Source organism: Anoplopoma fimbria, chromosome 24 (assembly GCF_027596085.1).
Source record: "Anoplopoma fimbria isolate UVic2021 breed Golden Eagle Sablefish chromosome 24, Afim_UVic_2022, whole genome shotgun sequence".
Lineage (NCBI taxonomy): Eukaryota > Metazoa > Chordata > Actinopteri > Perciformes > Anoplopomatidae > Anoplopoma > Anoplopoma fimbria.
Genome location: NC_072472.1, coordinates 10360397 through 10384294, shown reverse-complemented (window position 1 = coordinate 10384294; position 23898 = coordinate 10360397). Strand labels below are relative to the sequence as shown.

The 23898-nt window shown below is 39.8% G+C and overlaps 1 protein-coding gene across 1 annotated transcript in view; it reads left to right on the top strand.

Annotated features, from left to right (window-relative positions):
* Nucleotides 1-21786, top strand: part of klhl13 (kelch-like family member 13) — a 33488-nt gene extending 11702 nt beyond the window's left edge. Inside the window, 7 exon segments of the mRNA XM_054625709.1 lie at nucleotides 8301-8442; nucleotides 9921-10053; nucleotides 11297-11493; nucleotides 12295-13090; nucleotides 15839-15952; nucleotides 21294-21497; nucleotides 21500-21786. Coding sequence (XP_054481684.1) covers nucleotides 8301-8442; nucleotides 9921-10053; nucleotides 11297-11493; nucleotides 12295-13090; nucleotides 15839-15952; nucleotides 21294-21497; nucleotides 21500-21786 — 1873 coding nt within the window.
* The last annotated feature ends 2112 nt before the right edge of the window (nucleotides 21787-23898 follow it).

Sequence of the window (23898 nt, the reverse complement as noted above, 5' to 3'; positions counted from 1 at the left end):
CACTAATCGTCCATCCCTGTTTAGATAGTACCAGTAAGATTAAGCCCCTTTTGTATGCAAAGTTATTCCTCTCTAATTATTTGAGTCGAAGCTCAATTCTGCTGACGCATCCAATTCCCTATTGCTTTGACACATCCCTGGCCTTTTTGTTTAGTCTCTGGATTCAGTCCTTGGGATCACATCTACTGAGCCTGCAATTGCTGAATAATTCTAAAAACATCTGCAGTGACTACACAGGTATTTTGAAGCTATTTCTGGAAGAAAAAAAAAAAAAAAGTAATGCAAGCTTTCAACACAAATAAGGATTATGCTGACTGTTGTTGTCCTTTTCGGTTTACACACACTCTGCTGGGTCGTGTTCCTTCATACATCATCTTTCAGGTTGATTAAGCATTTGGTCCATGTCGACAGATTGTCCACTCCACCCACACTCAAACACGTTGTGAGGCTTGTTTGGTTTAACTGCTTGTGGTGTAGTTTGAAACTGTTTTTGAAACTGAATTTTAGGGGTACTCATAAATTCCCCTAGCCCTTTTTCATGCAAAAGCCCCAGCCTTAAAGTGCTCTTTGATTATAAGGTGTAATTACAGACTCATTATACTGCTAAAATGATTTAGCATGATTGGAGCAATTATCTGGAGATCTTGGATAGTTTGCTCTGGACAGAATGAGCTGCTACTTTGGACCCAATGCTTAAAAAAATATTCTCACTAACCCCATCAATTTCACATATCTGTGAGCAGATATTTTGTGACACCCTAGGGAGTTGTTGTATCATATCAGATTTTCCGGGCACTTTTACTGAAACACATGAAGACATCCTCTCATAAATACTAGAACTTATGCTTCTTCTCTACTCCAATTGTTTCCACATTTACTCCCATTTTTTGAACGATTCAATCCATGCTAATCTATTTTTGAATCATAATTCCGTGTGTGATTGCCAGCAATTAAAAGAGTCCGTGAATAGTACATTGCAACCATACATTTGGTTGGTTAGGCCAGAGTATTGATTAGGGAAGAGCCAATTTTACCATAATGGGCAGAGGAAACAACATTTGTCAGACACATGAAACACAGATGTTTGAAATAGAGTGATAAGTGATGGATTCATTTTAACTGGATTTCTGTGAATGGATGAAATAAAGATCAAGGCTTGTTTTAAAAAAAATGGCTGTATTCATTAAGAAGACGAACATTTTCACATTGCAATCCATCCACCAGACCCAAAGTCTGTTTGATGGAATAGAAGACTGCGTAGCTCCCTCCTTTTCTCGATGTCTGGTGTTGGGGAGAGGGAAACAAGAGCTGCACCCAATTCTCTGAAATGTTGAGAGAATTTCACACTTTTACCTCTCAGTTGTTAATTTTTCAGTTGTGTTGAAGGAGGGGAAAAAAAGTGTTGCTGCTGCAGGAAAGGTGTAGAAGCAGCTGCTGAAATTAAGCATGTTTGTATGCTTGAAGGCAATAACCCATTGGATAATAATTTGGCTAGTCTCATGTTGTACCTTGATAGGTTTGGAATTTAATGAAAGTGTAAAGTACGCTTACAGGTGAGCAACATATTTTAGGAAATAACATGCACACAAAACCTCTGTGGTATTAGAAATCCAAGTGACACTATACTGTACCTTTTGCAAATAGGGCTTCAGCTTGAGCCACAGCAGTGTTTTCTGCCGCAGCATCGTTGCTATAGTAATATTTGAGGCTGTGGTCCTGGTCTGTGGTACCGATTTATTGTGTTGCATGATATTGGAAGGTGTTGCTAAAATTTCCATTGACTATAAGTCAATTTAACACTTTGTATTTAACTGCATTCAATTCAAAGTTTTCTTTTTCTCTGCATTTCTAAAAACAGTACTGGAGCACTGCTGCGTCATAAGATCGTTTTCCCCCCTGGAGTAGAAGCTGTTCAACATGTAGCTTTACTGCACTTCTGTGCTCAGTGATTGAGAAGACCCTTCAGTTTAGGTGTCTGCCACGGCTCATTTTCCTCTGGACTTCACTCGCATCACTTCAGTGAGCTGCCCTCGTTTTGGTTTCAATGCAAATTGTCACCTATTTCAAGCCTTTTTTATTGTTTGTATGACACATTCAGCTGCTGCAGTGTACGTTGTGAGGACACCAGCCAGACTGTAGGAGTCTTGTGGGTGGTAGAGGTATCCTTTGTTTTATTCTGTGTCAGTTTTGCTCTCAGGCTCTTCCTGTGTTCCTGTTAAAACAGAAGGGTCACCTAAGTCCATAGTAGCTGTAAGCAACTAAAACTTTTTAAATGTCCGTGTGATGCAGTTTGTAGAAACATTTGTCTTAAGAATAATGGGCTGCAATGAATTTATCATCATTAGCAGTCCATGCATTTTATTATGGGCCTTTTTAACTTTTGTTGGGGGGGGGGTCGTCCTCCCTGTCTCCTGTGAGTAAACATTCCTTTTGAAGCAAGCCCCAAATAACTGGAACAATGAGAACTTACACCAGTATTCCCACACATCTAGTAGCTTTCTATATTCTAACTGACCGTAACTCAGGTGTAGACAGCACTGTAAATTCATTTTTGGACATCTTGTCAGTAAAGATGAGGCAGGTGTAATACAGTCTTGAAAACCTGAGAATCTATCCTTTAACATGGATGTAAAATGATTTTCCTGTAAATTCAACCATACACGTTCTTTTTAGTGGTCTTTCAGATGTTATGAACCTGAAATAGATGAGATTAATGAAGTTTATGTCAATGCACGTCTAAGCATGACGAGGCAGCAAAGCTATACTCATTAATCTTTTAAGACCCTTCCACTGTCATCCCAGGGAAAAAAGCCAAATTGACTTCAGACTCAGCTAATCTGTCACTGGTAGAAGGATGTTTTTTAAGCTTTGCGCTGGCATAAAATACCCGGATAAACTGCCACCCTTGTTTATCCTTTACTTCTTTTTCAATCCTCCAACTTCCTAATACTTCCTCGCAAACTCTCTTTCTCCCTGCCCTGCTCAGTTGAAAATAAAACAAATTTTCCACTCGCGTAATGTGTCACTGACTTTAAAAATAGGATCCAACGCATGGCATTCCTGTTATTTGTCCTTTTCAAATGTAGTTAACTATGTATGTTCTGTTATTTTGTTGTGGGAAGAAAAAGCCATAAATGTAGGGAGGCTGTAACAGCAAATTGGTCTATAGTGTAAACATGAGAAATTGCTGCACTCTGAACTAATAACCTAATAAGGTCCGTCCCATAACAATACATACCAAGTGATGATTCCTCTCTAACTTAATTGGTTTTATGAATGTGCCAACTTCTAATCTAATGAATAAGCAAAAGATCAAGTGTTGTTTTTATTACACCCAAGGATACATTGGTTTTATCTCCTATTATCTATCATTTTAATTTCCCTTAATTAAATGCTTCTGATAAAAAAAGCGATTAGCGGTATGTATCATAGTGCTTTGTTTGATGTGAGGTTTTATAATCAATTCATCCTCATTCTGTTAAAAGTGAACAACGTGCTGTGATATGCTGCTGTGAAACCACAATGCCATTCCACGTGTAGAAACTAATGCTGCTTTGTGGAGCTGTTATAGCATCACGTTGAATTAAACAGTGACATTTGTGAATCATTAAAGTAGTAAAAGCTAAAAACCTAGTTCATTATGTTAGAACAAAACTGTTTTTCTCCTTGTATCGGAAGGTTTATGTTAATTTTTTGGTAACTTCTTATTTTACTATCTTTTTTTATAGTAAGTTATAATTGAAAAAAGTGATACACATAAAAGGGACCTAAAATAAACCATAGTTGGCATTGGTAATAACTATTTGACAGGCTAAGAGTCTATTCTCTCTAATAAACGATTTTTGCATTGGTCAGTTCTGAGTTGCAGTGATGCTTTAGGCACGATTATCTTCAAACGGGCCACGTCAGTCTCCAGGTTGTCTGATGTCTTTAGGAAGATTAGAAAAAATATTCACAAAAGCATGCATATCCAGACTATAAATACTAGGTGCTGGGCAAGAAAGCATATAAAGGACAGAAAAAAATGTAGTCTGCACATTCTATTACCGATGGTAATCAATTAAATGTTCATGGGACCTTTACATAGTGTGCAGACTCTATTTTTTGTACATCTTTTTAGGAAGGGCAGAACTTTTTATGTGGGATGCTGTAGCTGTTGTCTTCTTTGTTTCGTTCCGGCAGCCACCAACACTCCTTTGTGGTTTGGACAACCCACTCTCTCCTCGCTGCCTGTCCGACTTACCACCTGACGGGGTAAATGTGCCAATACATTTCCTGTGCCGTGTGTCAGTGTGATTGTGACCGCTGTTCAAGTGTCTCAGCGTTTTGTGGTGGTGTTCACAAACTCCCGGTAGATGTGGTCCATGATCATCTCCCTTTTAAAATGTACCTTATTCCCGAATCCAAATCCTCTCATCATCATTTAAGTAATGTAAATTTGAATCATCCAGATTTGTATAAAATACACCTTAAGCATGTGTGACCACGATCACAGTTGTTTCCTTCCCTCTTGTGGTAGCAGAAATCTGTGTTTTTGTGCTCATTTTGTCGTTGATTATGTGTCCTCATTGGTCTTCCTACCTGTTCCTCAGTTCTTGTACAGCATGTGGAAAAAATGACAAGTGGATTCCACCTGACCTTCTCAATGTTTATTCATCATGTACCCACAATGTCTTTGGCCAAATCTTTAAAGTCTTGGAAAAGAGACTGCGGTTGACTGTTAGCTGGCTGAAGTCTTCGTGGTGTGTTCAAGTTTTACAGATGTGAGGCGACGTGAGGTGACACAAAACGTTTGATCAGTCAGCCTTTGTCGGCTTTGAGGTCGGCTCAGAGTACAGGAGCCCTAAAGCGAAGTTTCTTTTGATAAGAAAAGAGAAGAGAAAGCTTTCATCCCAACACTTCCTTTAGAAAAAGTTGCCGTGTAACTTCTTCACTTGATTACTTTTTCTGATTATTGATTCGGCCATTAGTGGAAGCTTACTCTATCCGTCTAGATGTGTCCTGATCTAATGACTATTTTTAACATCAAATCTCCTCAATCCGTTTCTAAATTGTATTCAAAGAAAACTGGAAATCTTGCACTCTCTTGCTCAGTATCATATTTATTAATAGCATTTTGATCGTGATCTTTTGTCGGAATGTTCAGATTAATAACAAATAACTGACATGGTTTCTAATCAGATGTGTCAAGGTGTGCTACATCTAAAAGAAGAGACTGGCAGACCAGTCTTTCTGTAACCGATGCACAAACCATTATACCCATTTATTTTTAATAATTAAAAAGTACAGTGTTATGTTCATCTGTTACATAAAGACTGCTCTGCCATCCTATTATGGATGTACATAATTAGCATGATATGTGATTGCTCTTTAAATAGAGTCACATTGAAAGTGGAGAATTGAGTACATTTTGCATATGAGATGAGATCAGCCCAAATATGTAACATTAAGAAAATTCATTTCAAACATTTTTCCGAACATTCTTCTAAAAGCAATATTTTATTTAGATATGCTGAAAAAACGTCTCCTCAAAGCACAAGGGACATTTCCTTACAAAAGATAAAAAAACGCTCTGCAAACCACAGAAAAATCTAGTGTTCATCCACACAAGGACTTTAGAGTTGCTTCATTATATAAATAGTCCACCCAAAAACCATTAGTCTTCTACATCTGACAAGCCCTGCCTGCTCACTAGCCTGCTTGAATATGCACATTTACTGTTATGCTGAGCCAGACATTTTTGTGAAAGAATATTTTTTAACAAGGCCAATGTACATCTGAAAATGAGTGCCTTTTTAAGTCTCACATTGGGCGACTATTCTGTCATCTCTATATATTGCATTGAGAGTAATTGTGATATTTTAAGCTCAGTTTTTATTCAGTGTCTAATGTAGATCTTTGTGGGCCGTTGTGTTGTCCATCTCTCTATGCAACAACTCTTACCAAAAAACAGAGCAGGTTAAGGTCGCTTTTTATAACACAAACTACCAATATAATAATCAGTCACAAGTCCTCAAGCTCTAGTTTCTTTTGGTGTTATATTAAGTTCTTCATCTTTAAAAATACCTACCTTCCTCAACTCAACTGGTCTTTTCAAGAAATGCTCTAAGAAGGGTTGTTTCATAGTCTTTTGTTTAGCAAATAACTTTCTTTCAAATTGTCCGTCCGTTCGCATGAACCGATCTCGTGTATGCTATATCTCAGTATAGCCTAGTGGGAATTTCTTCAAATTTGGCACAAATGTCCACTTCCACTCAATTAAGAACTGATAATCATTTTGGAAGTCAAAAATCAAGGCCACTGTGACCTTGCAAAAACCCGTTTTTGGCCATAAGTAAAGAATTTATGTTCTAATTATGACAAATTCATACATTATATCTGGTAGGTTAAAATGATGAAGTGACGACCTTTTGGACAAACATGGATGTAAACTGCAACATGACTGGTTGGCGGAGGGATACGACAACAAGCCAGTAATTCCATTTCTAGTTGTTTTTTTTTATTGTGGCTGCAATCTCACTTTTGAAATAAGGTACACAGGAGCTTGGCATCAAAATAAAAGCAGTGCAATCAACTTTGTTTGCTGATGATATAACCTCAAGAGACTGTTATGCTGTCTTATCGCAGATGACAAATGTTTGGCTGATTGTGTTGATCCACAGACTGTTATGATTTCTTTTACCCAAATGAGCTTTATTCTCTAATGTCAGTTTTTGCCAGCGCAAAATGTACCCGTATCCCGAGAGAATTCCCCTTGGGGCTCTGAGTCACACTTGCTTTCCACGTTCACTCTCTCTGTGGAGCAGTTAACGTTTATGTTACATTTTAGTCAGACTGCCCTAGAGCACAGGAATATCACAAGAATTGGACTATACAAATGAAAAACGCTAATATATCACATTTTCACAGAGCAGGTTTGTTTTCCCTTAGCAGAGGGCTGTTTAAGACTCTGTTATAGTGTAGAATCTATTATACATTTTGAGACCAAACTTTGATTAACTTCCATCATCATTAGCAGTGTTTGTCTCCTAAATGGTTGTTTTTCTCGGTGCTGAAAACTGAGAAAAAATGTTTTATGTTTGCGTATTTTAGTCACAGCTTTTCTGAAAAGCTAATGATCTTTTCAATGCTGTGCCGCCCATTTTAGAATAGTTAAATTTCACTTCATGTCCTCATTTAACTCCGAGAGATGATGCATCACATGGCTGTGTGGTTTATCGAAGGAGCAAGCTTCCACACCCATCAGCGTCCTGCTGGAATCGAAAACACTGAGTATCACAACATGCACAGAGACCGCATTATGGTCTGTCTTCAATAAGCCTCCACAATAATGGTAGTTTGAACAAAAATGTCTGCTTTAGTTATAACGTTAGATTTTATGGCAATAAGTCGATTACATTTCTGAGATGTATCTTATGTTAAAGTAAACATTTTGGCCCAAGGATGGGCATCCAAGGAGCATGAATGTGTTCAATGCATTTTTGGGGAAATTGCATTTTAGATCATAAAAATGAATTGGGTTCAAATGGTAAATGGTTGCATTTAAATACTGCTTTGGGTCATATACCCAACACATGTGCACTGTTTGTAGCTAAACCATCTATACTAAGGAATTCAGTTAGATCATAGTGGCTCTAAATAAAACATTACTCTCAGGATTTCTCAACACATATTGTTTTGACTTAAAGTCTGTGTGTTTATACTTCATCAGCTTAGACGTTGTTTGCATTCACATGCATATAGGCACAACACAACTGCTGACATAAACCAGTTACTGTTTGTTTCGAGAGTATTCGACAGTTTACAACCTACACATCATATGATCATATAGCTGATGAGCGTCCCATTCATTGCTGATGTTATGGAGAAATATGTTTTGTAGCTGTTATCTTATCCATTTTGAGCTATTGATTCCAAGATGTTACAGATAAAAGATGCTATGTACATTTTTTTATTCTTTTCAACAAGGAAGAAAACCTATCATCAGAAATCTGAAAGAGCTAGTCATATTTCAGACCAGCGAGTGGCCTTATTAGAGTTCAGTTCCTTGTCCAAAGACACTTTTTGGAGGTATGGGGCAGGCCTTCCTCACAGTCCATGCCACAATTGTCTTCGCTCCTCCGGGCCTTCAAATCCACAACATTCAGTTGACAATTTATCTTACAATTAGGCTGCATCCTCCCAAAATGTCCTTAAGTAGTGTCACTTTGAAAACATCCCTGTCCTACTTTCTGTAATCCAAAATTACATGTTTTTGGCTACACATTTTAAAGTGAAAACTTGTCTCCTTTTCCCAATAGATCCCTCGTGGAGGACGACGACGCTCACATGAAAGTTGCTCTGGGCTATGGTGATATGGGCATCTCTGCTCACCTTCAGGCATCAAAGACTGGAAACACACGATTTTTCACAAGCAACACGCACAGCTCAGTGGTTCTTCAGGTGAGAGTACCGACATGTAGCGACAACGTCTTATGAAGCACTGAATGTTAAGTCAAATATCATCGTTGTCTGATAATAACGTTTTCATTTTTCCTTATTGTTCCTTTGATATCCTGCGAGCAATGTAGGCTATACAGCACAATTCATGACATTGTGCCAGTTGCTGGCTGGTGAAGCAGTTATTTAGATTTCTTACTATCACTTTTGAGATAAATATCTATCCAAGTAAATGTATGCCTATTACAAGACTACAAACTGGTCAATTTGCAAAATCAGAACTACATTTAAGGGCTTAAGGAACAACAGCTCCCATGTAGCTGAATAATCTAATCAAAATTACACTATTAAGGTGAAGCAGAAAGTTAAACGGTTGCTAATTGATTAAAACAGATGCATTCTGTAATATATTTAATCTTACATAGGAAGTTACTGTTCTACAGCGTACGTTTCCAATCTGCACTTGATGGCTGCTTCAGCATGTCACCGCCGATATGTATGAAGTTTAAGATCCATCTTAACTACTTGTAGCAAATGTTGGCATTGTGCTGTTTGCTGCTGTCACAGCAATGGCTGCCCTTCGTCACCAGCTCTCATTGAAAATGAACGGGTGTTGGCTGCACCAATCTATTGGTGTCAGAGCACAGTAAGGGAAAGATGAGGATTTTTCTTTGGCCACAGTTAGTTAGCACACTCGCTTAGCCTCAAGTCAGCTGGCGCATTTGGAAACGACTCGCCCAATCTTTATTGAGTTGATGTTGTATGTTAATAGCATGTATTGTCTGTTTTCTTACTACTTGCTATTAGTGCTATCATGTATGACTGGATCATAAGCCATGGCAAATAATGGGACGGAGATGAGGGAAGTGTTTAACTTAACCACTTTTTCCCCCATTTACAAAAGCACAAGATGTGGTTATCAATGTAATCAGGTGTGCAAGAAAGTGCGTATGCTTGAGTAAAGAAAACCCCAGACGGCATGTGTAGACAGCCTCAGGTAGGCAGCAGCCGAGCGATTAAACAGTGGATGCAAAATATGACTCTCTAAAGACTACACCGTATAAATTAAACAGTGCAGCCCATTCAAGCCTCTAATAACCTCTCTGATTTAAGGATAAGGATGGGATTATTATTTGTTTGGCAACAAGTTCCCTGTAGAGCCTGGAAAAAAGTAGTGAATTAATCTGTGTAGCCAAAGTCTGATACACTACAGATAATGCCTCCATGCTGTTCATGTCCCGCACTATGTTGCATTGCTACAAAGGGATAATCTACTGAAGCTTAAAAACATATAAATCTTAATCAGTTATGTTATGTGAAAACAGTCGGACAGCTCAGGTCGTCACCTCCTTTTTCTGGCCCATGAGCTCTTCTCTAACATGCCGTCATCCACTTCTCTGGAATTAAACCACTGCATAGTTCAGGTTCCCTGTAACACTCATCCCTCACATGCATCCCTAACCTTTATCCTCTTCTCTTAGGGATTTGACCAGCTGAGGATAGAGGGTTTACTGTGTGACGTCACGCTGGTGGCTGGGGATGGCGATGAAGCTTTCCCTGTACACCGCGCCATGATGGCCTCCTCGTCCGACTATTTCAAAGCCATGTTCACAGGTGGGTCAACAAAGCCTCGACACTGACCAGAACATCTGCTCAACAGGGGGGTTAGAGCCATTTGACTGGTACCGGTTACGTTGATTTGTGTGGCTTGTGCTCTTTGCGGCCATGGAGCATGCTTTATGATTGCTTTTTCTCTTATATGTATTCTTCGCTACTGCACTTATTCTCCGGTAAAGCATTTATTATTCATGGACATTTCCATGCTTTAACACAGTCCCAGTGCTGTCACTGTCATTTTGCCTCCTGAGAAATTACTCAAATTGACCTTGTGCACACATCCCTCCAGGATTGCGTGCGTGTATAGTCATAACAGTATCCTTGTTATAAAACCGACCTGCTTATTGTTATGCGTCCATGTTCATGGTCGTTTGTACTTGTAATGCCTGCAAATGTGACTTATTGGCCTGTCTAATCTCCCAGGCACAGTGTATGTAGAAGAAGAAGAACCTTGAATATATTTAAATGCATACCGTAAAGTGCATGAAGGGTTTTTTCAGGAATAGCAGATAAACTGCTGTTGGATGTGGAAAGGTATTGAAATTAAAATATATATATTTTTTGCCACGTTTTGTATGGCTTTTTGCTAAAACCATTGTAACACAAATGTGTTAGACTGCTTTGATTGCACCTTGTATTAACCTGTAAATTTAAGGTTACGGTGTTTATTTTTCATAACTCAAGCTTTTTTTTTTAATGTAATTTACTACTCCTGCCGATTGCATTACACTGTATATAAGGAGCAAGCAAATGTGATTGGGAAAGGGAACAGTTGGGTGTGTTTCTTTGAATCCCATATTGTGACAGTAGTGGAAGTAAATTTGTAGATTTGGCATTTAAAGTATGTGATAAAGACAAAGACCGTTCTGCAATGAGAACAAAAGAAGAGCTGGTTAAAGTAGGAGCAATGGGAAGCTGTACTTAGAGTGTGCGATAGCTCATTAGTGTGAGCACAGATGCTGAGCAATGGGATTCTCCCTAAGACCTGCAATCCTTTCTCTCAACATAAGGCCTTTGGCACTGAAAACATTTCATTGCCATTTACACGCAATGGCATATGCATCTAAATGGAATGCTGCATTTTTTTTAATTAATTAATTAAAAAATGTTTATTTGTTTGTTATATAAGCTTTATTCTTCAAGTTTAAAAAAATAAATAAAATAGATGCGACTGTGCACAGACCTGAGATTATGTACGAGCATCTACCTTTTTCTTATCCCCCACTCTCTCCCGATGCAGGTGGAATGAAAGAACAGGATTTAATGTGCATCAAGCTTCACGGAGTTAACCGAATAGGCCTCAAGAAGATCATTGACTTTATCTACACGGCCAAGTTGTCACTCAACATGGAGAATCTGCAAGACACACTTGAGGCCGCCAGCTTCTTACAAATCCTTCCTGTGCTGGACTTCTGCAAGGTTTTTCTTATATCTGGGGTAAGTAGTGAGACACACCAGCCAAAGCTGCACATTAATGCACAGTACACAGATTTCCTCTAGTGTTGGTCGGTTGTAAATTTGGTTTAGAACATGTTAAAGGTCATTGGCTGGAAAAACTTGATTTCAAAAAAATATTCTAATAATTGTCCCAAAGTATTTTGGATTCATTTCTCTGGAAGTCCTTCGTGATTGTCTTTTCAGTGCACTTATTCAACTAACTTGATCATTCTGTTTGGTGAGTAGGGCAACAGGTAAAATGTTAAAGATGCGCACATAGAAAAACAGCAGCAGTTGGTTAGTATAACTATTTACTTGTTATGTAAAAAAAAAAAAAAGTACATAAATCAATGCATCTGGACTTTGGTATGTTCAGAAGGTATGCGCTTGCTTTTTCTTTTAAATACACTAAAATGTAACTAAAACTAATTTGTGTGGATCCATATTAGGGGTGCAACTAATAACTGTAAAGATTGATTTCTAAGTGTCCATGTTTTGACATCTGGAAATTACTTATTTATCCTGCCAGCAGCCTAAAAACTAAGAGGTATTATGCTATACAGTGATAGAAAACAAATAAAAGCAGCAAATCCTCTTATTTTTTTATCGCTTAACAGGTGTACACTAAATGTTAAATTGTCTCTGATTACAGCCCCCTCAAAGCTAAATCACTAATATTTTGTAATATTTTTGACATTCTGTCTAAGGAAGCGAGTTCCTCTGAACAAGTTGTGAAGATGCATTCAGTCATGTCCTAAGATGTGTTGTCGGTCTTACTTGCAGCTTTCTTCCTCCCTGCAGGTGTCTCTTGACAACTGTGTCGAGGTGGGGCGCATCGCCAACGCGTATAACCTCACAGAGGTGGACAAATATGTCAACAACTTCATCCTGAAGAATTTCCCTTCACTTCTGGGCACGGGAGAGTTTGTCAAGCTGCCCTTTGAACGGCTGGCTTTTGTACTGTCCAGCAACAGCTTGAAACACTGCACTGAGTTGGACCTGTTCAAGGCCGCTTGCCGCTGGTTACGCTACGAAGACAGTCGTATGGACTATGCCGCAAAGCTCATGAAGAACATCCGCTTCCCCCTCATGAACCCACAGGAGCTCATCAATCACGTGCAGACAGTGGACTTTATGCGCACGGACAACACCTGTGTCAACCTTCTCCTGGAGGCTAGCAACTACCAAATGATGCCCTACATGCAGCCAGTTATGCAGTCAGAACGGACAGCCATCCGCTCAGACAGTGCCCACCTGGTCACCCTGGGTGGTGTTCTGCGGCAGCAGCTGGTTGTGAGCAAGGAGCTGCGTCTTTTCGACGAGAAGGCTCATGAGTGGAAGGCGCTGGCGCCAATGGATGCACCCCGCTACCAACACGGCATCGCAGTCATTGGTAACTTTCTTTACGTGGTGGGCGGCCAAAGCAACTACGACACCAAAGGCAAGACGGCGGTGGACACCGTGTTCCGGTACGACCCGCGCTACAACAAGTGGATGCAGGTGGCATGCCTTAATGAGAAGCGTACCTTCTTCCACCTCAGTGCACTCAAGGGACACCTCTACGCTGTTGGTGGAAGGAACGCTGCGGGGGAACTTGGTGAGTTTATTTCACTGCTTGTTTGTTTTAACCTTCCTTTTGAGGAACAACAGAAGCATTTAATTAATATTGGATGAGATTATACACTTAAATATCAAGGAGCAGTAGCTGAAAGTTTAATAAGGCTGCAAGCATACTGATATGGCTAATCAAATGTTATGCCTACACATCATTTGCTGTTCCAACATGTCGCATGCATAATCTGTGTGTAATTTTAATTTAATTTAGAGAATGTGCACATTAACACGAACTCCTTTACAATCTACTGAAATCTGTAATCAATCTACTGTAATCTGTAAATACAGAAGCATTTCAGACAGGGCTGTACCTAATAGTTTGGAGTTTCATTGATAACATTGACATTCAAATTATTATTATTATTAATAATTTGCAGAAAAATTATTTTAAGATTGAAGTCTACCTCACAGCATTTGTATCTGCTACAATGCTGTGTCAGATACGATTGATTTGTTTTGGTCCTGATTGCGACACAGTTGAAGCTGGAACATGAATCCTCGAAGCAGACGGGAAGTAAAAATGTTGTCAGTGATTATAAAGGGATCAGATCATCTTTACTCAGGAATCTGATAACTTTTTATAGTTTGAACAGAATTGTGTGCCATTTAGACACACAGCTCACCCCTCTGCTAGAAGCACTTCAATGAAGTGATGTATTTATATTTGTCCATTGTAGTTTGGTTGCTGCGTAACCAGTCTGGAATCTCAGCACCCGTAACTGTGGACCACAGAGAGGTGCCACCCAATACTTATATTCAGCTCTGTAACTGCAGCAGAGAGAGGGAGAGGCCACTGTGTTAGCAGTCTTCTCTCTTCTGGGTTATAATTAGACCAAAGAACATGGCCTCAGTTCACTGCCTGTCCACACAACTCCCTTTTTCTGCTTTACGTTCCACTGCCCTTTCACTGCATGTGGTTTAGCCTTGATGTTTTTTTTCTGGATGTGCCCAGCCCTGGCATTAGATCTGTTTACTCTGGGTAGGTCATACGGGTGTGGCTTTATTGTTGTGTTTGAAATACCCACATTATAAAAGAAAAGCTCAACAACAACGAGATGGTTATTTACAGGAGGAAGCTTTCAATCTTAACTACACTTTGCATTTTTCTGTTTAACTGTCAGACACCATTCCCCATTAGGCTTGGCTGTGTGCTTATTGTGGCTTTTAAAATGACAAATTACTCTTTTTTATGTCTTTCCCAGATATATCTAGGTGGGGTTGTTGGTATGTAAAAAGACATTGTGACACCATTGAGAGAAATAACATTTTCTTATAAAGTGTCACTTCAATTGGCAACCATTCAATAATTATCGACAATAAATTGTCAAATGCATCATAGATAATTTACAGTAACTTTCGATCCCATTACGGGGTCCCGACCCGACATGGAAACAACTGCTCTAGGTCAGAGGAGTTGCCACATAGTGATTATTACCAGATGTCACCAGCTACCAGCTTGACCCTCGGAGTGTCCTATTTTGGTGAACAGCCTGCAGGAAGAGAATATCATGCAAATTAGTAATATGACCTTCTCAGCTGATCATAGGAAAATCTGATGGTAGAGTAAAAAAAGCCCTTTTTCAATTTAAATAAGCCTCTGGTCTCTGTAGGTTAATCAAGAACATGAGTTTATACTCATTTTAATTTATTATTTGTTTATGAAAATATTTTTAATAACAGCACTTTTTTGAGTAAGACCCTGCTCTGCAAGTATTGTCTCCAAATATGTCTTTTCTGCTTTCACTTAGCAGCTGCAAGGTTTAGTGTACTGCTCAAGGTCACTTTCATGATAGTTGTTGAGCAAGCACAGTAAGGTATACACTCATCTTTCCTGCTGAGAGTTCCCCAGGTGGTGCACACTGCTTTTGAGGTCCTGAACTGCTTTATTTTTGAGTCTATATGATTTTTTTTTTTTTTTTTTTTTTTTTTTTTTTTTTTTTTTTTTTTTTTTTTATCATTTCAAGTCTTTGATTTAACCAAAGCCTTTAAAAGGTGTTTTTTATTCTTGATGTTCAGCTGAGACCACTGTCTATGTCTATGACCAATATCAGTTCAATAACTGCTACTAACTAAGCTACACTCTGTGAAAACAAGATCATTTTTTACAATTTCTCCACCCCTGTTTTAAAAATATTGTAACTCTTTATCCAGTTATATGCAGATGAGACCTTCCTTAGCTGGGAAGATAAGACGATAACTTATCTATGGCCCATAATGCTGTGGTAAAAAAAGTGCAAAGCACCCCCCCCACTGTATTTTTAAATAATAGTTTTGAAGCTTACATCTTTTAAGGTCTAGATTCATTGATGCCTATGCCTTCATCTGAGTCCTGCTGGTTGTCCAACTTGCTCTGCGCCCAATCACAACCCTTTTCAAAGCTCACAATGAGCCCGTAAGGTGATCGACCCTCGCTGCTTGTTAAGGGGTCACTCAACTATGAGTGTCACTCATAAATCCCAGTGTCCCTATTCCCGCTTCTCGCAGAAAAGTGTGAGCACTTTCAGAGGTTTAAGATAAAAGGATTTTACAATCTCCCCATTTCCTTTGCAGTCGGTGCATTCAGTGCTGGTGGGGTTGTAGCAATGTGTACTGTGTATTTTAATCTATGTTTTAGCTCACATGCTGAGACCCTCCAAGGCCTCATTTGCTGCTGTTTGTCCTCCTTAGTTGTATCTTGACCTACTTGCTACTAATGCTTCCTTTTTTTTTTTTATCCGTCTTTTCCTTCAAGCTACGGTGGAGTGCTACAACCCAAGGACAAATGAATGGACATATGTTGCCAAAATGAATGAACCACACTATGGCCACGCTGGGACAGTATATGGTGGTTATATGTATATTTCAGGTGAGTAAGACCATTTGTAATCAACCCAAATAAAGAGCCATATGTAATGTTGGGTGAATGTGCAGTTAGCTAGTTTAAAGATAGATTTCATGTCTTCAAGTCATAATTAGAATGAATGTCAGTGCATTGTGATTTCCAATTAGATCATTTCTTTCTTCAGGAGAAGCAAAGAGCTGATTAGATTTTATAACATGCAAGGCCATGAAATCTAATCTGTGGTTTGCTCATCTGGTATCTTTTGATCAAATTCGACTGGATGTATCGTGCATCGAGACATTGATATTGGCTGTGTGTGTTCTGTACATGTTCAAACTAGATTAAGTTTGTGATTGACAGATGCATTAGAGGGCTGCAGGAGTATAACACAATTCAGTAGCATAACAATTATTTTACCATGACTTTGGTATTTAGATTTTCAACAAAAAGTACCTATTCTACATTCTAGGTTTTGAGAGTTTTCCGTGAGTCAATTATAAGATTTCTTACGGTATGCTAATGCAACGTGATTGTGTTTATCATATAAAAATAGTGTCTTTCACCATTGCAGACTTTTACAAATCCTTCCTCGCTCACTTGATTCACCTATGCCGAGCACGCAGGTGAAGTTCGTTAAAGTCTGTGAGGGTTCAACGCTCAGGGCAGAGGGTGGACACTGAGATCGCGCTTTAGGTGTCACCGCAATACTTGTTCACTTCATAGGATTGAAACAGATCCTGCGTTATGGAGATGAGCCCTAGTTTCTCTGTGTGACTAATCCAGAGTGGTGCTACAAAGGCAGGGGATGGGAGGGGTAGGGTGGAAAGGGAAAGGGAAATTGGGAAGGATGGAGCAAAGAAGAGGAGTGAAGCATGAGTGGGAGGTGTAACACGGAAGAGCCTGTGTTAATCCATCCTGGCCGTGGGTACCGCCATCTTTTTACAACAAGTGAACATGAAGAATGTTCATGAACATCACAGGTGTTTTCCAACTAGATTTGTTTTCTATCTGTATTTTGGTAAAACAGAGGTAGTGATGGGGGGGAGAAAGAAAGGTAAATAGAGAGTTTAAGGTCATCCTTTCTCTGAATGTCAACATGACCAGGTTATCTCTAAACACATGTGCAGTATATAGGGACTTTAGAAACATTTAGAAATGTTTTTAAAGAGGTGGTATTTTGTTATTAGAGATAGACTTTGCTTCCACAGCCTTGGTGAGTTAACACACATTAGCATGAACAACATTAACACCTTTGCACTAGTTACATGCTGTACTTGCCAGCTGGGAGGCAAATACAATAAAATATTGAAAAACCTTGTTAACTGCAGTATTAGTCTTATTTACAATATAGGTAGCTGACCAGCATACATGCTGCGTTATTAGATACACTCTCTGATTTTGATTACTGTGCACACAACCAGTGAATTTAATTTCATAATCCACAGATCTCATTATTCCTGCAAATCTGTCAGTATTATATCAATGTATTAGCCACCATATATTTTTTTGTTAAATTCCATATAGTAAATTGCGCAACTGACATGACATGCTTTTGCTATGTTTTGTTTTTGTTCCTTCTAAGAAATTTTGTTTGCATTCTATGTTACAGTGCTGTAGATAATTGTCACTGTGTCCACTCATGTGAAAAAGGTTTTTAATTTGATTTCATATTAACTAAATATGACTTGCTGGTAGCAGGGCATAAACTAATAACTAACTTCATACATGATTACTATAATTGAAACAAAAAGCAAAACTTTAATTACATTTCAAAAAAAAAATTCACAGTTGGTTAGCGTTTCACTTGGGATGAAAAAGAACTGAGACATATTTGGGACCACACAGGCCGCACGATTTAGCGAGCCTCATATTACCGTGGAGCGAAGATGAAAGGCATATTTTTCCGCTTTTTAAAATAAATAAAGTGAAATGATGAATACCATAATGGTCACAGACTGAGCTAATCTGCTGGTAGCCAGCTGTTTTCAATCTTTATTTTTTGCCTCAGGCTCTACTCTGTAGTACATCCTATTTATTGCTCACCCTTTTTGATATTTTAATGGATTCCTTTTGTGTTGGTTCATGTTTCAGTGATGCGCTCCATAGCAGGCCAATAGCCTGGTAAATTTCACTAAAAGAATGACACAGTGTCATGCTTTGCACCTGCAGCAGCTAATACTACATGTGGGGGGGAGTGAATATTTTCATGTAACAGGATAAAGCTTGTGAATTAGTACAGCTGTGGGTTATGACACAAGAAAGAAACATGCATAATGGCTCATATGAAAACTGTCAGTAATGGACTGTAGTGCTTTTTCATGCAAAAAGAAACAGCATTACCCATTAGAGGTATTTTGTTGCAATGAGCCTCCCACTGTAGTGCCGACAGTCTCGGGGGTTACAGTCTTGCTGTGCAAGGTGACCCATGCTGAAGTGCAGTTCTGTGTCTGTCTGTCACAGCGGATCAGGTCACATTCTCCGGCTGTGCTGCCACGCTGTCTGAAGGTATACTGTCAGCTGGATGAACCTGACGAATGCACTCAGCCCACAGACCATCACAGCTCAAGTGGTGACAACTACTGAACCAGCTCAGAGCGCCACTGCCTCTGGTTTACCGTTTAACCTGAGATTAATTGAAGCCTGACTGTTACAGGATATGGTTACTGATATCCATTTTTGGGGGTCACTTGGATTTCTTTTTATTTTAAATTGTGACCAAGATTCATTTTGAGAGAGACATTTTAAATTATCCTACAAATTATATATGTTTGACACAGTTTCTTAACTCAAATCTACTTTTGCATTTTTAATTCCATTTCTTTCTTGTTTTTTTTTTATCGGCCAACATATCCACAGACACCAATATGTATCTCCAAAAAGCTAATATTGGATGATTTATCAGTTTGGCTTTATTAGTCTAGCTATGGTACCTGCATGTCAACTGAGAAAGAAGTCATATTTTTAATTTACCATTATCATCGTCCATATGTGATTAGCTCTTGTCAGATTTTTTGGTGCAGAAAAACCAAGTATAGTTGATAATGTTACTGGTTTGTGAGCTTTCAGTCTGCAGCCATTAGCCGGTCCCCTTTTTTTGTTTTTGCAAAAAATAAGCTTCTTATATAAAATGTTTAGGTTTTTGCAATCAAGTTAGAGATTCTTAACTTTAGGTTTAAAACTACAAGTGATTTGGAGAGACTTTCAATAGTGCTGGCGCTGACGCATATCCTGAGTAAGGGCTGTCTCAGAAGCTGTGTTTGTGCGGAAACAAAGCTCATTTGGCATTTTAGTGTATTTGGGGAAAAAAGCTGGTTTGTTATGGACGTTTTTTTATTTGAGTGGAAACGGCCTCATAACAGTGGCTCATAATTAGATTATGCAGCAAAGGGTGGTGAGCTTTAATGTCTGCAAGCTTTTCCCCAAATTGATCCTATTTGAAATATTGCAAGTACTATTTCAGCTCTGAAAATAATGTGGGGAATGGTCTGCCATTTTATTTGAGTGTTCAAAAAAACTTTTTTCCTGGTAACAAACCCACAATGCAATGTGTTGGATTTTATAGATGTAAAATGACCATTGTGGGCCTGAACTAACGAAATGATGATTCATAAGTGTCTGAAATTTCAATCTGCTTCTCACTATAGAGGGTAAATTACTGTCTGTTTATAAAAGGAGTGGTGAATGAGGGATTTAATACACATCTGATAGTTTGATTGTACAGAATAATCTCACATTCCAGCCCTTTAAAAGTCTGTGAAATGAACTTGACGGTCCAACTTCAACAGTATGGTTGATGTTCGTGGAGAAACGTGTGTAACAGACAATATCTTTTAACTTGATCTGAAAAGAGGAACCCAAGTGATTTCAGTTGCATTCATAATCCATACTGAGCTCACTGTATGTTAAATGCTGACTCATATGCTCCTTGCCATCCCGTAGCTTGTCTTTAGCATTATGCATCCTCGAGCGTTTGCCTGCACAGTTTTGGTTTTGTTTCACAGAAACAAGCACAGATTCTTAGTAGTTGTAATTTATTCTTGAGCTCAAAGTCTGGACACTTTTTCTTATAAAGGGAGGTATTTTTGGAAAATGCTGAGTCACATTTTCCTGCCTCATCTTCTCTTTGGTTCCCACTTGTGCCGGCACTGATTCAACCAACCAAGCAGGTCACTGGTTTTACAAGGGGACTCTACAGCTACTTCATAACTACACTACATGGCTGTAAAGGGAAATGTTTTTATTCGGTCTATGTAGCAGACAGTACAAGCAAACATTAACCCAGTCGGGCCTGTGATGTCTAAAGAACGGTCAAAGTTTTTTGCCTGTCTCTCTTAGACAGTCTCAATTTGGCTAGGCTCAGTTGGCTCTTGGCGTCTCACTAATGGCACTGATTAGACATGAGGATACTGGGATACTGATCACACGTCATTGTATCAGAGAAAGGCCAGAGCCCTTGAACTGAATCAGAATAGCAGCAGGGCCTCCTGAGAGGAATTATAAGGATCTTACGTCTGCTCCAGCACTGTTCCCTTGTCAGGATTTTTTAATGGCAGACCTGCCCCGTGGAGTACTTGGATAAAGAAAATGGATAGTCAGGCTATCTTTGGGTTTGATCAGTTAAGGAGGTGCAGCATCACAGATCTGAGTCATGGCAGCTGAATAGACGGCTTAGGCCTCAACAATAAACCAAGCACAGGATCACTGGGCAACGGCAAAAGAGGGATTCTGCCTCTATTCGGCATGCTCTGCAAATCTTCTCAGAATTTGCTCCTAGTCACTCTGCCGAAGGGGAGGAGGGGTGGGCTGGCTTCTACCCAAATGCATGCTGGGATTGTGTTCCTCTTTATTTTAAGCCTTCCCTGTAGACATGTCCTGTTTTTATTTTTTTTTTCCTCCCCCCTTTTCCCTCAGCTTTCTGTGTCCCGCCGTCTACAGTCTGTTTGTGCGTATGCGCACGAACGTTTTTTGCAACGGTGTTCCTCTTTGTACCGTGCTCATCATCGGCATCATTTCACGCTGTAGAAAAGAGAACATCGATGTCGCTCTTGTTTGTAACATTTTGGTTTACCCTGTTTGTTTTCTTTGCCTTTTTTGAGTTTGTGTCAAGGTTTGAGAAATGGGGATCGAGGAAAGGTGTGATCTAAAAATATACAGACTTTGTCCTGAATCCTTGTTCTTCATAATGTTACGGAAAGCAATTGTCCCAGTGTTATGGCTAGTGCTCCACATGGCCTACATAAATAAATGTAGGTTGACATGGGCGAATGAGTCAGATCTGATTGACGTGTCCACAAAGCTGTTTCTACTCCCCCAAACGATTAGTGCGGAGGCTAATTTGCAGTTTTTTTTTCTCTTTCTGCCGCAGGGGGAATCACTCACGACACTTTTCAGAAGGAGCTGATGTGCTTTGACCCAGATGCGGATAAATGGACTCAGAAAGCACCCATGACGACAGTGCGCGGCCTCCACTGCATGTGCACGGTGGGCGACCGCCTCTACGTGATCGGGGGCAATCACTTCCGGGGCACCAGCGACTACGACGACGTGCTGAGCTGCGAATACTACTCCCCGCCCTCGACTTGTGGACACCTATCGCCGCCATGTTGCGAGGCCAGAGTGACGTGGGCGTGGCCGTGTTTGAGAATAAGATCTATGTGGTGGGCGGCTACTCGTGGAACAATCGCTGCATGGTTGAAATAGTACAGAAGTACGACCCGGAGAAAGACGAATGGCACAAAGTGTTTGACTTACCCGAGTCGCTGGGCGGCATCCGAGCCTGCACACTCACAGTTTTCCCCCCGAGGATCTCTCGTGCTCGCCCTCCAGAGAGTCGCCCCTCTCAGCACCTTGATGAGTAAAGGGGGGGAGCCCTGTTTTGCTCGTACCCTCCGTAACCCCCCCCGCCCACCCGACCCCCTCCCCCTCAACAAACACTCCTTATAGACATCGTTTGCACTTCCTCTTTGGACTACGTCTGTACCGCATCCCTAAGTATCTCCAAGTCCACCCCCCCCCCCCCCCCCCCCCCAAAGCTGTGCAGAAACTCCCTAAGTGATTAAACCTACGTACCGGCAACCTAATTACATGTTAATGTTGCATACTCGGTATATTTTTGGCAGGAAATATCTTGACTTGAAAAGTGACTTTGCAAATCAACTTTTCTACCTGATGTCTACAAAAGTTTTTTCTTATGTCTCGTTTCTTTAAGCGTTCTACCTTGAGATGTTGACTACCGCACTGACTCTCCTCCAGTCTATGCCAGGTTAGATGCAGGTGACTCCAGAAAGCAGAAGCGTAGGGACAATTAAGCTCCAAAACACAGCTGGTTTTTAACTCAGGGGGTTGGCCCAGGCCCCATCTACGTTGCTCTCTTACAGTTTCAGTTATTTCCTGCTATTGCTATGAAACTGTTAACAAAATGGTGTTTTCTAAATTTAATAAACATGGTTTTTGAAAATAATTTAAATGTTGTTGTCATTACTGACTACAGCAGAACCAGGCTGATCCTCAAAAGCAGAAGTTGTTTGAATGTAGTAACTGGAAACAACAGCTCAACATGCAAGCCGTGCGTGGTTTAACGGGCTGACTCTTTTTCAAAGAATAGAATGTGTTTTTGTTTTCTTATATTTTTGTTTATGATGGATGGTTTTGACTGGTTGGTTTCCATTAACTGTTCAGTTTATATCTAGACACTGGAGGCTGCGATTGTTGATGATTTGAGTGAAGCCTTCTAACTCCGGAACAAGATGTGTGGCCTTTCCAACTTTCCAACTTATATTTGATTGTGCAGCCCTGTGTTGTAAAATGGCAAATAAATGAATCTTGTAACCTTAATACAGCTGTATAAAAGAAGCTAGCTTCCTTTTTAAATATGTTCTGTAAATCTGACTGTAATGAATAAGCTGCAGAATATCAGTCGACCTGTTTGTCTGTTTGCTTCCCTGTTATTAAGGTATTAGATGGCTGGGTTATAAAATACAACTTACCATTGTAACCAGAAGCATTCAGTGCTTTTCAATCTCTAGAATCTGGTTAAATATTGGCCTCCTCGGTGGTTAGAGGCTTGGTCCAGGTGCCCAAGTCGGCTACAGAAAACAGTTTGAAGTGTCAGCCAGTGATGTAAACATTATGCCGCTGACCAGTACCAACTGGAAACTGGCGCTTCCACCGCTGTCGTCTCTCCTCCTGGCATCAACACGGATGGTAATGTCGCCCGCAATCTGCCCACCTGCTCGTGGCCGATTAAAGCCTTAATAGCAGCATATGGTGTCCGAGACGTCTGCCTCATGCTGTGAGCAGGAACAAAAGATTTGTGTAACCATCAGGTGAGTTTGCTCTGGAGCTTTAAATCCTCATTATACTCTCATTATATCCCATTAATGAAAAGCTGCAGCGCAGCTGATTTCAAATATCAATGCCTGTCTCTGTTGTTCATGGCAACAAAATGTCAGCTCACAACAGGTTATATTTTACATAATGTGTCTTTAACTTGGTTTGATGCCTTTCAATGATTCACTTTTAGCTATTGAAACTCTTATGTGTTACTTTTCCCTCTTTTGCTTTTTTTTTTTGCATGTTGTCTTATGCTGTTTTCTTATCCTAATCCATGGCGAGAATTGTTTTTTATTTTATTTATTTGAGATATTCTGATGGTATGTAAATACCATGTCAATAGCTTTATATAAGTCTTTTTGATGAAAAAAAAAATAGGCCGTTTGTAATCCTTAAATCAGCTGCTGGCGAAGGCATACATGACAGAAGATGGTAAAAGGTTGGAATTTTGTGCCATCTTTCCCCGGACATTTCACTGAAAATAAATCACACTCTGCTGACCATCTACCCTCTGTATCACCTGGACCTGAAGGCATTAGTACGAGTCAAAAGAGAAGATGGAGTGATGCTGTAGATAAATCACCAACAACCACAACAGTGACCCTTCCTGGAAAAAAGTAGGATGTGAGGGTGATACA